The 13,592-nt window shown below is 45.9% G+C and overlaps 1 protein-coding gene across 2 annotated transcripts; it reads right to left on the minus strand.

Annotated features, from left to right (window-relative positions):
• Nucleotides 1–310: 310 nt before the first annotated feature.
• LOC121202141 (uncharacterized) lies at nt 311–5,062 on the minus strand. Of its 2 annotated transcripts, XM_055507648.1 has the most exons (4): nt 3,823–5,062; nt 3,699–3,750; nt 3,277–3,612; nt 311–3,185 (listed from the first exon to the last, which is right to left on the minus strand). In XM_055507648.1, exon 4 carries the CDS (start codon nt 2,988–2,990, stop codon nt 528–530), a length of 2,463 nt encoding a protein of 820 aa, XP_055363623.1. In that variant the 5' UTR covers nt 2,991–3,185; nt 3,277–3,612; nt 3,699–3,750; nt 3,823–5,062; the 3' UTR covers nt 311–527. The 2 variants fall into 2 exon arrangements, with proteins under 2 accessions (XP_055363623.1, XP_040926104.1); XM_041070170.2 differs by having other exon boundaries at nt 3,277–5,062.
• Between the last annotated feature and the right edge of the window lie 8,530 nt (nt 5,063–13,592).

Here is a 13,592-nt window from a genome sequence, read left to right on the forward strand (position 1 = left end):
GGCGATCCATGCACTAAGTAATACAACGTTGTCATCTCGTGATCACATGATGATGATGAGACGCTGTTTTTCCAATAATAAAATTAAAAAACTGCTTCCACTCAGACTCGAACCCCGGACAAAAAAAAAACTTTGTATGTTAACCACTAGGCCACCAAGTCGGAGTCAATCGCCACCTACAGGCCAGAAGGACGTAATACACTCCTTCCGCAGTGCAAACTGGGCACTGACGCGACAGATTTGAAACCCAAACACGGGGGGGGGAACACTTTTACCAGCTGCCTCTGTAACTCACAACCTCATTTTCTCCCGCAGAGTATCTCAACGTCACGGGGCATGTGCGCCCCCTGTACAGAGCATCGCGTGGGGCTAGAGGCTCAGGGGCCTTGTATGCTTTTAGGAACGCTTTCACACCCTGGTGCGACTTTTTCAGCAGATCCCAGTTGTGCTCCTTTATGGTAATCACACAGAGCCCGTACTATGACCTCAACTCTGTCAATCTCTCCTGCGTCTCAACGTGCATTCTTTCAAAAGTTTTCCCCGTTAAGGCGTGAACTGCCTGTGAAACACTCCAAGCAGCCGTGGTAGAAGCAGCCCAGAAATTCATACACGACCTTCACCCCGCCTGACTCACAATAGCCGTCCACCCGCAAGCGTCCAAAGCTCCGTTCACCTCTGTTTAGAGCGTGCTGGATAAACACTCCGTCTCTGAACATCACCCATTCTAACCACTGCACACAGGCGTTTGAGAAGCGCTTGCAGCTATACTTGTGGTCGTACGGACAGGGAATGGCGAGAGTGTTTTCTTTAAGAAAACATTTTCTGAAAACAAACATACACGCGGAGGCGATGGTTGCTCGCTTGAAGGGATCTAGAGCCGTCCCGTTCACAAAACACTCTCTAAATGCAAAGCACGCTTTCATGAGAATCTCTGTGTCATTTTGGCAGTAGCGCTTTGCCTCCGCTTTAAAATTAAATGTCCCGCCGGAGACTAGGGTGTACCACGCCATGAAATCCTCGCGGTTCTTTGGAGTCATTTGCTGACAACCATAATATTCAGGAGCTGGGTATGGGCCGACATAATTCAGATTCTCCTTAGAGCTGAACTTGTGAGGGAAGTGACCCTTTTCAGCATCCTCAAAGCCCAGAGCTTTTGGCAGGGAGGCCAAAGGGAAAGGTAGAAAGCTCATGGAATCTATAAATTTGAGATTATAATGAGGCTCTGTGAACACTACCAGTTTAGACCCCTGCATTACAACGTGAGGGCTAGTCCCCAGCGACACCATGGCGCTCAAAAGAATATGCCCGTCAAAACCTTTCGAATTGTGAGCCAAAAACACGGAATCTTTGTACTTTTTAGCCCTGTAGCGCCTGAGAAGCTTTACAGCGCAGTCGGGCCCGTAACAACCCCACAGGCTGCTATTATTGCCCCTCATCACGCAGACGTAAAAGGGCACGTGCGTGCCATTCTCATCGGGATACGTCTCAAAGTCATAGAACAACAACTTCTTATTTGGAATGTCTGTGGTGGTTTCAGGAGTCGGCAGACTTTGTATGTAGCACCGGTGAGGCTCGGTCGCCCCTGCATATTTGACCCCGCCACAGATGCAGCATTTAACGTCCGGACATTCGTGCGGCTTTGGTATTTTAATCAGTGAGACGTAATACAAGAGCCCACAGCGGTGACATTTCTTGTGCATGTTACAAATGCTCGCGTGCTTCTGAGCCACGGGGCGCCACACCTTCTCCCTGTCTTTTGCAAGACAAAAGGCCGAGGCACACCAGCGGTTGCAATATTCACACACTACGCCCCCACCGGCTGCGGGACGCGTGGCCGTGCACGCAGCATCAAGACACACGTTACAACGCCCCTCGCATTTATGATTCAGCAACCCATCATAACCGGTGTAGCAATGACTGCACAAATATTTCGTTCCTATGAAAGCGCAGGCGTTCTTTAGACCGTAATAATGATTCTCGAAAAGAAACATGTATAAAGGTTTACCAGGCCGCTGCTTTGCAGTGTGAAACGTGTTGAGGCGCTTCAAATCTGTTCTGTAAAAGATTACAATCCGACGCTGAACAAGCTTTTCAAACTTCTCCACGTCCGTGAAACACACCGGCGTCTGTGCGGTTAAACCAGCCCGTTGCTGAAGTTCGCTCCCCCTCCTTTCAGCCTCGGCGTCTGTGATTCCTGGATAGAGCAGATGCGCCAGGTTGATGGCAAAACAGAGCTCATTATTCCGATTGTTGACAATGTACATGAACCTCTGCTTCTTTTGAACAATTTCGCAGTCTAGGGTCTTTTCCAACAGCCTTTTCGTCAACACTTCCATATTGGACTGAACAGCGCCGTCCAGCAGGTCCTGAAATTGGGAAAAATCCACGCCGTCCGCGACTGACACAACAGCGGCCGCTTGTGATCGCAGCATGTCCCCCCTGAGCTCGAGCTGGATAACGTTGCCTTGCTGAGTCTGATTTAAAGCCTGCTGCACCATCTCGGCAACATTCCCTATAACAGTCCCGCAAAAGTGTCCGTAATCAACCTTGTCCGTCTGCCCGATATTAAGCAGTCGTCTTATTTCAAAGTTATTGAAACTGTTTCTGGTTACAATCCTGGTTTCATCGGAGGCCCCGCTTCCGTCATTGTCTCCGCACTCGGGTGCGCCCTCCTCTGACGGGAGTTCATTATTTCTCTGGCTGGGATTTTGCAGTCTTTCAATGAAGCGGTTTACAAACTGTTCTAATCGATCAAAATCAGAAACATACTCATCACCCCCGCTAGGAAAGTCATAGTCGCGATTCGGGGAGTAGACCGGAGACACACTTCCGACTCTTGCCACCAAATCATTGACCAATTCATCCAACCGATCAAAATGCTCGGTGGTTATGTTCACACCCCGAAACCCTCTTTGGCCATTGGATATCAAAGTTAACAAATCCTCTAATTCGGCTTGTAAATCATTGAGATCAGAGTTTTCATCAGCCATCTTGTTGTTTAATATTCAAATGAGTGACATTCCAGCACAGTTTTCACATCAGCGTGCGGAGCAAATCATTCATCATCAGACTCCTCTCAATAACATTCCAGACGACGCTCTCAAATCTGTGCTCAACGGCCCTATTGAAGAGCAGCCTCGATCCTCGGAATCGCCTCCTCCCTCGTAGTCCCAGGCAAGCAGAATCTGATTGAAAACAGTCTCGAGTTAGTCACAGGCCATAGAAACAACCCTCTTTAAAAAAAAAAAAAAAGTTAAAAAAAAAAAAGAAACTTACCGGAACGACCCCTTGGAAGAGGAGTCCCCGGCTGACGCACAGGGGTTCGCCTCGCCTGTTCCGGGACACTCTGCTCCGCTAGAAGCACAGGGGCCCCGCTCTCGGAAGTTAAAGGCTCCACGCTCGGCTGTCTGGACAACACGTGTTCCAGCTCGCCGATTAGACACTCCTCTTCGGGGCTCTGCGGTTCTCGCTGTTGTTGTTCTTGTTCTTGTTCTTGTTCTTGTGGCTGCTGCGACGGCTCCGGGGTGGGTGGCAGCGCATTGACGACGCACTTGCCGGCAGTAAATATCTCTCCAGGGTCCGGTGACATCTCCAGAAGCACGTCGTCTTATACTGCGTGAATAAAAAGTAGAGTTTATTTCAACAGAACCGAGCGGGATAAAAACGATATAATCATGCTTCACAATATCCGTACTCACCGTCGAGACTGTGATCGGTCCGTGGCGGCGGATGGATCTCAGCGTCTTTTTTCTGAAAAAATAAAACAGCCGTTATGGTCAACACGCTCAAATGTTGATCGGCTCATATTATGTAATAACTGACCGAAGAATTTAAGGGCCTCTCCGGTCGGGGGGGGTTGAATGCTTGTTGAGCCGCCTGGTGCCTATACTGCAGTTGGAATTGTTGGCTCTGGCAACGCTGTAGCGCAAGGCGATCTGCCATAAAAAGAAAACTGTTTCAAAGCGTTCTACAGTCTAATAATGGTTGATTTTGCAAAAGAGGTCATACTTACGGAGTCTAGCGCTCTCTGGCAGACGAGCCCTGCGGGCGGCGTGAGATGCAGGGGCTGACGCGGACGAAATTTGTTGGCGCATATTTTCAGGAGAATCAAAGAAATGAGAGTCGCCGGAGCTTTACCTCGAATCATACTGCTGCTTCAACGTCCGACGAAGATCTAGCGTGAAGGCCTGGGTTCGGGTTGATTCTGACACCTCAACTCCGCCTATATTTATACCAGGTTTCTCCATAAAAGTCACCCAGAAACTGATCAAATGGTTTTACAACACCCCGACCCCCCTCCTGCTAAGGCCCTATCCCTCGTTAACACCTCTCCACTTTTTATATTGAGGATTTCTCAGGATAATCCTGCGATGTTAAAACGGTAATTCGTATCATCGTCATTATATTATGTTATAGATTAGCCTATTGTGTTGCCTAGTGTGTGACTCTTGATGACCCCTGGGGACGCCCTCACACCTCTTGTTTCGCATAACAAATCAACATAGTGTTACAACATAATATTTCCAAGGAGGGCTCCCTCGAACACTCCTGCGGTGTAACGGGTTAAAGCGGTATTTTTGCATAATCATGCTTCGATCGGTATTTAAACACTGTGTTTTTTAACCGTTCTCCCGGCGCCTGGTGGAATCGCCTTATTGCACCGGGGTTGAAGATGTTTACATTCTCACTCCTGCATGCAAGGGTGCCATGCTATCAGAAGGGATGGGACACCGAGTTTCAAAGACGTGATGCATTAGCTTTATGACTTTAGGGGTTGCGGGATCAGATAGGGTAAAAAGCAGACGCGGACCATAAATAATCGGACGATCAAACACAACATTAAATGTCGGCGCTTAATGTGCGACAGAACCTTAAGGGGGGTGGGTCTTTGTTTGTTGAGTTGAGTTGAATGATTTCCCCCCTATTACAGTGTGTGTGTGTGTGTGTTTGTGTGTGTGTGTGTGTGTGTGTGTGTGTGTGTGTGTGTGTGTGTGTGTGTGTGTGTGTGTGTGTGTGTGTGTGTGTGTGTTGCATTGCATACATGTTGCAGAGATCTCTGCAGCACACTCTAATACTGCATATGCAATTGTTTCAAAATCTGCTCTTTCTAAAACAACACAGGCCCACTTGACGCCTAATCAGGTTTATGACTTTGAGTCTGTTGAGGGATCATATACTGTAGGAAAGATCCAGAGACCGCGGGGGTAAAAGGCAGACGCAGACCAGTGTGTGTGTGTGTGTGTGTGTGTGTGTGTGTGTGTGTGTGTGTGTGTGTGCCTAAAATGCCGTATGACTGCAGACCAAGAGGACTCCTCTGACCAACAACGCGTAGGACTATCAATGATGCAAGGGTATGTGCTGTGCAAGTTGCAGATGTTGTTGTTGTACACCAGCAGCACACTCTAGAGAGAGAATACTACAAATGCAAATGCAAGGGCCGACTTGACGCATAAATCCAGACGGGGGGAAGGAGGACTGTAGAAGGATACCAGGCCACCGCAGGCCTGTGAACTCAAATACACACGCAGAGGAATGCGAGACCCCAGTGATACAGAGAGCACAGCCTAAAGGAGGATACACAGAAAGCACCGGTGGCTCATATATATAAAATATCTGCATACATAACAGCGTTCTGATAATCACAACGCCCTTTAACACGGTGGATTAAAGTTCGACGGACCTTTGACTCTCGGGGTCAAAGATCAAGCGCACTCTGACACTCTGGGGTTAAAGATTAAGTGCACTCTGACCCCTGGGGTTAAAGATCAACGGTGAAAAGATCAAGTGGCCTTTGACACTCGGGGTTAAAGATCAACGGTGAAAAGATCAAGTGACCTTTGACACTCAGGGTTAAAGATCAACGGTGAAAAGATCAAGTGACCTTTGACACTCGGGGTTAAAGATCAACGGTGAAAAGATCAAGTGACCTTTGACCTAGAGCTGTCAAAACAGAGTTGATCGAAAGTGGGGTATATAATCTCTCCCGTGCCGTTGCGGAGGCAAAAACTCGGGCTTGGGAGGAGTTCGGGGAGGCCATGGAGGAGGACTATCGCTCGGCCTCAAAGAGATTCTGGCAAACTGTTCGGCGCCTCAGGAGGGGGAAGCAGTTCTTTACCAACTCTGTTTTCAGTGGAGGTGGGGAGCTGTTGACCTCAACTGGGGATGTTATCGGACGGTGGAAGGAGTACTTTGAGGATCTCCTCAACCCCTCCGACATGCCTTCTGCTGAGGAAGCAGAGGCAGGGGACTCAGAGGCGGACTCGCCCATCACCTGGGCTGAGGTCACCGAGGTAGTTAGTAAGCTCCTCGGTGGCAGAGCAGCGGGGGTGGATGAGATCCGTCCTGAGTACCTCAAGTCTCTGGATGTTGTGGGGCTGTCTTGGGTGACACGCCTCGGCAACATCTCATGGAGGAGGGGGACAGTTCCTCTGGACTGGACAACCGGGGTGGTTGTCCCTCTTCACAAAAAGGGGGACAGGAGAGTGTGTTCCAACTATAGGGGGATCACTCTTCTCAGCCTCCCTGGGAAAGTCTATGCCAGGGTACTGGAGAGGAGAATTCGGCCGATAGTCGAACCTCGGATACAGGAGGAACAATGTGGTTTTCGGCCTGGTCGTGGAACGCTGGACCAGCTTTATACCCTCAGCAGGGTGCTTAAGGGTTTGTGGGAGTTTGCCCAACCAGTCTACATGTGCTTTGTGGATCTGGAGAAGGCATTCGACCGCGTCCCTCGTGACATCCTGTGGGGGGTGCTCCGGGAGTATAGAGTCCAGGGCCCTTTAAGGGGGGGCTGTTTGGTCTCTGTACAACTGGAGCAGGAGCTTTGTTCGCATTGCCAGCAATAAGTCAGACCTGTTCCCGGTGCCTGTTGGACTTCGGCAGGGCTGCCCTTTGTCACCGGTTCTGTTCATTATTTTTATGGACAGAATTTCTAGGCGCAGCCAGGGGCCAGAGGGGGTCTGGTTTGGGGACCACAGGATAGCATCTCTGCTTTTTGCAGATGATGTTGTCCTGTTGGCTTCATCAGGCCGGGACCTCCAGCGTGCGCTGGTGCGGTTTGCAGCTGAGTGTGAAGCGGCTGGGATGAGAATCAGTTCCTCCAAATCTGAGGCCATGGTTCTCGACCGGAAAAAGGTGGTTTGCTCTCTCCAGGTTAGAGAGGAGTTCCTGCCCCAAGTGGAGGAGTTTAAGTATCTTGGGGTCTTGTTCACGAGTGAGGGAAGGAAGGAGCGTGAGTTTGACAGACGGATCGGTGCGGCGGCTGCAGTAATGCGGTCAGTGTATCGGTCCGTCGTGGTGAAGAGGGAGCTGAGCCAAAAGGCAAAGCTCTCAATTTACCGGTCAATCTATGTTCCTACCCTCACCTATGGTCATGAGCTTTGGGTCATGACCGAAAGGGCAAGGTCACGGATACAAGCGGCTGAAATGAGCTTCCTCCGCAGGGTGGCTGGGTGCTCCCTTAGAGATAAGGTGAGGAGCTCTGTCACCCGGGAGGAGCTCGGAGTAGAGTCGCTGCTCCTCCACATCGAGAGGAGCCAGTTGAGGTGGCTCGGGCATCTGGTTCGGATGCCTCCTGGACGCCTCCCTGGGGAGGTGTTCCGGGCATGTCCCACCGGTAGGAGGCCCAGAGGAAGACCCGGGACTCGCTGGAGAGACTACGTCTCTTGGCTGGACTGGGAATGTCTTGGGGTCCCACTGGAAGAGCTGGAGGAAGTGTCCGGGGAGAGGGAAATCTGGAACTCTGCTTAGACTGCTGCCCCCGCGACCCGGCCCCGGATAAGCGGATGAAAATGGATGGATGGATGGATGGATGGATGGATGGAGATGGTAATCTGTTTTATTTGTCAGTTATCACATCTCACCAGTCAGCAATTGATTTCACATTTAAGACTTGAACATAGTTACTATCCTGGACTTAAATTCAGAATAATATGTTCTCAACATGGTTGTAGGCATCAGTTTCTAACATATGCAGGTTTCCGAAAGCACCTTAATAATGTTCATAGCAATGTCCAGCAAGTTGCTAGCACTTCAGTTGTAGCATGTTCCTCAAGTGAACCAATTGCAACATCATCTCAAGTTCATACTTTGGAAGACCAAATAAATCCCGAGAATCAATCCACTTGTTTCATTTCTTACTCTGAAAATACTGACACAGGGCTTCCTAAAGATCTTACCCAAGATTTGTGTGCATCCATTGTATCCAAATTACAAGTGAGTGGGATTTCAAGTGGTTTGGTGTCTTCAATTGTAGGTGATTTAGAAGAACTAACAGGTGAGCTTTGCTCACAAGCAAAGCACAACATTCTATTTCTGCTTTACCTACAAGTGACCCTTGCACATCTGTAATAAATGGGGCTTTTGAAAAATTAGAAAACCCATTCACAAATTTGAATACAGAATGAAAACGAAATAAATACTTACCAAAAATGGGAAGTTGTTGAGCCAGTTGAACACTTGATTGGTTGATTGAGATATGACAGCAGACTAAATCAGAAATCCAATACTTATGATCAAGTACCAGTAAAGGATACTTTTATGTATGTGCCAATTTTGGAAACACTAAAATTTATGTGCAGAAATCCTGACATTTGTGATCTCCTAAAGAAAGAGCATCAATCAGAGCCTGGTATCTATGCACACTTTTGTGATGGAAGTTATTTTAAAACTCACCCTTTGTTTATGAGTAAGAAACATGCTCTACAAATCAAACTTTACTATGATGATTTTGAAACGGCCAATCCCCTTGGCTCCAAATGTGAAATTCACAAAATAGGCTGCCTGTATTTTATTTTGAGAAACTTGCCCCCCAAATTTAATACTTTTCTGATGAACATCCATTTGTTGTCACTATTTTACACACAAGATCTGAATAAATATGGGTTTGATGCTATACTGGAACCATTGATATAAAAAAACTGGAAAGCCAAGGACTCCATTTTGTGATGAGCAGATATAGGGTATCATCTCACAGATCACTGGAGACAATTTAGAGATGCACACATTTCTTGGTTTTAATGAGTCATTTAGTGGCCATCATTTCTGCTGCTTTTGTTTAATTGAAAAGACTGATTCTCAGACAGTATACAGTAAGGATGATCCTAGGGTAATTGTTCGAGAAAAAGAAATGTTTAAAGATGCACTGTCAGTCTCTCCAAGAAAACCCACAATTTAAGTCACTGTATGGTTAAAAAAGAAATTCTATACTTAACACACTGACGTACTTTCATGTTTGTAATAATTACTCATTTGATATTATGCATGATCTTCTTGAGGGTGTGGCTCAGTACGAAATTAAACAGCTTTTTCAATATTTCACACAAAACGTTTTATCAGAACAGGATTTGCTTTCCAGAATTTATTCTTTTGATTATGGTTTTTTAGAATATAAAAAAGGACCCACAAAGGTTATCTTGGAGACTGCTGGTAATGGCATAGGTTTGAATTCTATACAGACATTGTGTCTCATAAAAAAACATCCCACTGTTATTTGGTGACATTGTTCCTCCAGGAAACGAACATCGGAGTCTGTTGCTTTTTTTGCTCCAAATAATGAACATGACAGTTCATTTGAAGCATTTAATTGTTGACCATCACAAATTATTGAAGTTCCTGTATCCACATAAAATAAACCTAGCAACTTTCTACCCGTTTCCCTCATAACCTCTGCTGTAGTTTCCCAGTCATTCACCCAGAGCCTGTCTCAGCATCTGCCGGAATTCTTCGCAAGTTTCTTCATTCTTTAGCTTCCACAATTTGGTCTTCTTTTCTGTCTTTCCTCTTAAATTCTTACTGACCACCAGAGTCATCTTACACGCCACCATGCGGTGCTGTCTGGCTAAACTCTCTTGCAGTCACTAACCGCCTACATAGGATGTAGTCCATACGTGTGCACCTACCTTAACTCTTATATGTCTCTTATATGTGTTCCTCTCTCTTCTGGAAGTAAGTATTGACTACAATCATTTCCACCCTCTTAGCAAAGTCCACCACCATCTGCCCTTCTACATTCCTTTCCTGTACACCAAACATGCTCATAACCCCCTTATCACCTCTGTTTCCCTTACCAACATGCCCATTGAAATCTGCTCCAACCACAATCCTCTCTCCTTTGGGGATACTCTCCATGACCTCTATAACTCACTCCAGAATCTCTCCTTCTCTTCTAACTCACAGCCAACTTGGGGCCAGATGCCCTTCCTGACGCAACCCTCTCTATTCTCCAGAAGTTACTGGCTTGCAACCCTTTTGGCTAGATAAGACCATACACAACTAAATCCAATGAATCCCACATACGGCTGGATGTGGGCGGCCATCTGGCTTGACCGGTTGGGGCAAAGGGATAGACAGAGAGAAAAGCACAGCAACAACAACAAGCAACAACAGAGCACAGGCAGGATGGTTGGACCGGGGGCTGGACACAGGCAGGATGGTTGGATCCGCAGCTGCCCATCACAGACACAAAGCTCTGAGTCCGATGATACCTGTAGGTGAGGACAGAGTGGAGAAGAGAGAGAGAGCGGGGGAGAAGCACTACTGGAGAGAAGGAGAAGGTTAGTTAAACATGGAACAATTATGGGAGGTTTTTGATAGAAGAGCTAGAAGGAAACAGACTCTGACAGGCTCAGCGTATAAAGTAAGTCCCCCAGCAGTCTATGTCTATTGCAGCCTTAGTAAGAAATCTTTCTTGTGACTAACAATCATTGCCAGTGACCTGAACCATCTCTACTTCCATCTCTTGAGGAGTGCAGATGTGTTTTCTCTTTGCTCCCACTCCCATTCTTTTGCTTGCAGTGTCCTTGTCTCTTCTGAGCACCCTGATCTGCTATTCTGGAATAACTATTTTTGAACATGGAGCTAATCAAATAGTGAAGCAGCGTATTGGAAAAAAATTCACAAAGAAAAGAATTACCGGGAGATCCGCTCTGCCCCTCTGGGACTCTTGCCTTTGGCTACGTGTGGGACGCGTGGGATTCCGGCTTTCCTGTGTGTCTGGAGCCTCTGTCCATTGAGGATGCAGAGGATCTATTCATATTTTGGTCCTTGATTCCAGGGCTACTCATAATTGGCTTTGGTGGTGCCCTGCTTTATCAGAAGATTGGAAAATCTGCAGCTGGCTTATTGGCACGTCCTCTGGCCATGGAGTAACAAATGCCCTTATTGTGTCTCCCTCCAAGGACAACTGTTGGACTGACCTGTAAACATCTTGGTTGGCTTCGGTCATACTTCTATGAACAACTCTACACTATATTGATGCAAATACACCCCCCCACCACCACCACCACAGTCTCATCATCTGCCCTCTGACCTCAACCTTACCTATTCTGGTGTACCCAAGAGTAGTAGCCCAGCGCTCTGAGAAGTGTTCTGTTGGAGCATAAGGAACTATGAGGTCTTTAAGATATAAAGGAGCTTTATCATTAAGTGCTTTGTAGGTGAGTAGGATTTTTTTTTCTTTACAGTCATCAAAGTTCAAAAGTGTGTAGTTTAATTGCAGAGAGTGCATTACTGCGCGCACCTTGAGAAGGCCTTGATTCACCAATTTTAGCATGATTTTTAGCGTGATTTTTTCTATCCCCAACCATGGAAATAGGGATAGTGCCACCTTCTGGCCTGTAGTCCAGAGATCTTTATTCATGAGAACGTGCAGCGTGTGTTTTATATCCACCTAGAGATGCCTTCGACTTTGCAGACTGTAGGCGTTGCCAGTGTCATTCTGTGTGGGCTTTCTCACCGGGTGAGGTCCAGTTCTTGCGTTCAATGACTCTGATGAACATCCAGTCACCAACCTGCAGCGGTCCCTTCGGTGGGCGAGGCACATCTTGAGAAGCATTTTCAGCAAAACATTTACTGTAATGTTTTAGCACCTTTGACATATTGAAGGCATTGGAAGGGTTGTATTAATATAAATATTGCACAGAGTTTGCATAAATATTGCACAGAGGAGATTATTATTTAAAACACTGAAAAAATTCATATGTAGATATTAAAACAGATATTCTGATTCAGGAAATGTTTTTCTTGTTGGTCGAATATTTACTTGAGGAAATATGTTATGTTTAGCGCATGTGATACATCGGGAACAAAATTTTTAAAATAATTTGTAAATCCATAAGTAGTATAGCATTTGTTTTCTTATCCTTATTATCTATCGCCCCTGTTGAGACATGGCAAGGCCCATGGCTCAATATTGCTGCCCATTTATAGAGTGATAGGTTTCCCCTCTTGTCAAACATAAGAACCCTGTGGATTAGCTTCAAGGGTCCATTTATCTTTTTCCATCAAATTAGAATTTCTTTTTTTGTTGTTGTTTCATATTTTTAAGTTGTTTAATTCGCTTTTGATCAAATGATCTATGTCCTGGCTTTGGTTCTGAATCCCGTTACCTCTCACTGAAGAAAAGACAAGAATTCAGCTCATAATATGTATTCCATTGTGGGAGGTGCATAGTTACACAGTACTTGGGAAAATATTTTCTGCACAAAGCAAGCACTGGGCACATCAGATAAGGATGCTACACACCAGTACTCCCTATTTCTTGCAGAGCAAAAGAGAGAAAATTTCAAAGCCGTTGCACAACTAACAAAGTTACAGCAGATCCGCAAAATTAATTCCAACAATGTTTAAATGATTAAAATGCAGTATTTTTCCAACAACTTCCATATATCAAGTAAGGAGTAGACACTAGTGGATTGGTTGTCGACGGGGGAGGACCAGTTGTTGGGTACCTGATGAGAACGGTTTATACCAAATACTCTGGTCTGTGGGGTTCCCCAGTTTGTCTTTGTTTGTTCGGCCACTGTGTTGTTGGTATATTTGTGTTGTTCTGTAAATCGTTTTCTGCCATAAATCTTAAACAAGGTGCAGAACACTGCTTTCACCAATGCTCAGCCAACCCCACAATCCAACTGAAATAATAGATAACCTGATTAAAGCCTAATAATGGACTTTGAAATCACGCATGAAATCTAACCTGTAACCTAAAGAATTCCATGACTCACTTTTATTAACATAATGTAATACTTAACTCTGGGTAGTTGTATGAGCCCAAAGTGTATTACGTTAATTGCAAGAATGTGGGTACAAGAAGAGAGAGCACAGAGACATGTATCTGCTTTCCAATCCAGCCCGTAACGAGCCCGTGGTACTTTAATGACCTCCACAAAAAGTCAGACAAACCCACTTCATTTACCAACCTAAATGTGAGATAAAACAAATCTTCTCTTACAATAATGTCAGTCTGATGGCTCCAAAAGGTCAGATGTAATCTAATGAAAATGTTGAGATCTATTATGTTGGACGACAGTTTCGTGATCAGTACAGACATTGTGATTCGAAGTTGTTTAGTCAGGATGTGGTTCAACATGTTGTTGGTTTAGTTATTATATCAACTCCAAACCTCTAGTTGCTGTTACAGTATGACCTGCCATATTTGAAATGTTTTGTCATGTTCTTATGGTCTTATATTTCTATCCTTACAAATGCAAATTTTAAATGATGTGTTTGGAGCCAAGGGGGGGGGGGGGTGTTGTTGACACACACCAGGCAAAAGATCAAGGGCGGAAGCCAGATCAGACGGGTGTGCCTGGAAC

Source organism: Betta splendens, chromosome 4 (genome assembly GCF_900634795.4).
Source record: "Betta splendens chromosome 4, fBetSpl5.4, whole genome shotgun sequence".
Classification (NCBI taxonomy): Eukaryota; Metazoa; Chordata; class Actinopteri; order Anabantiformes; family Osphronemidae; genus Betta; species Betta splendens.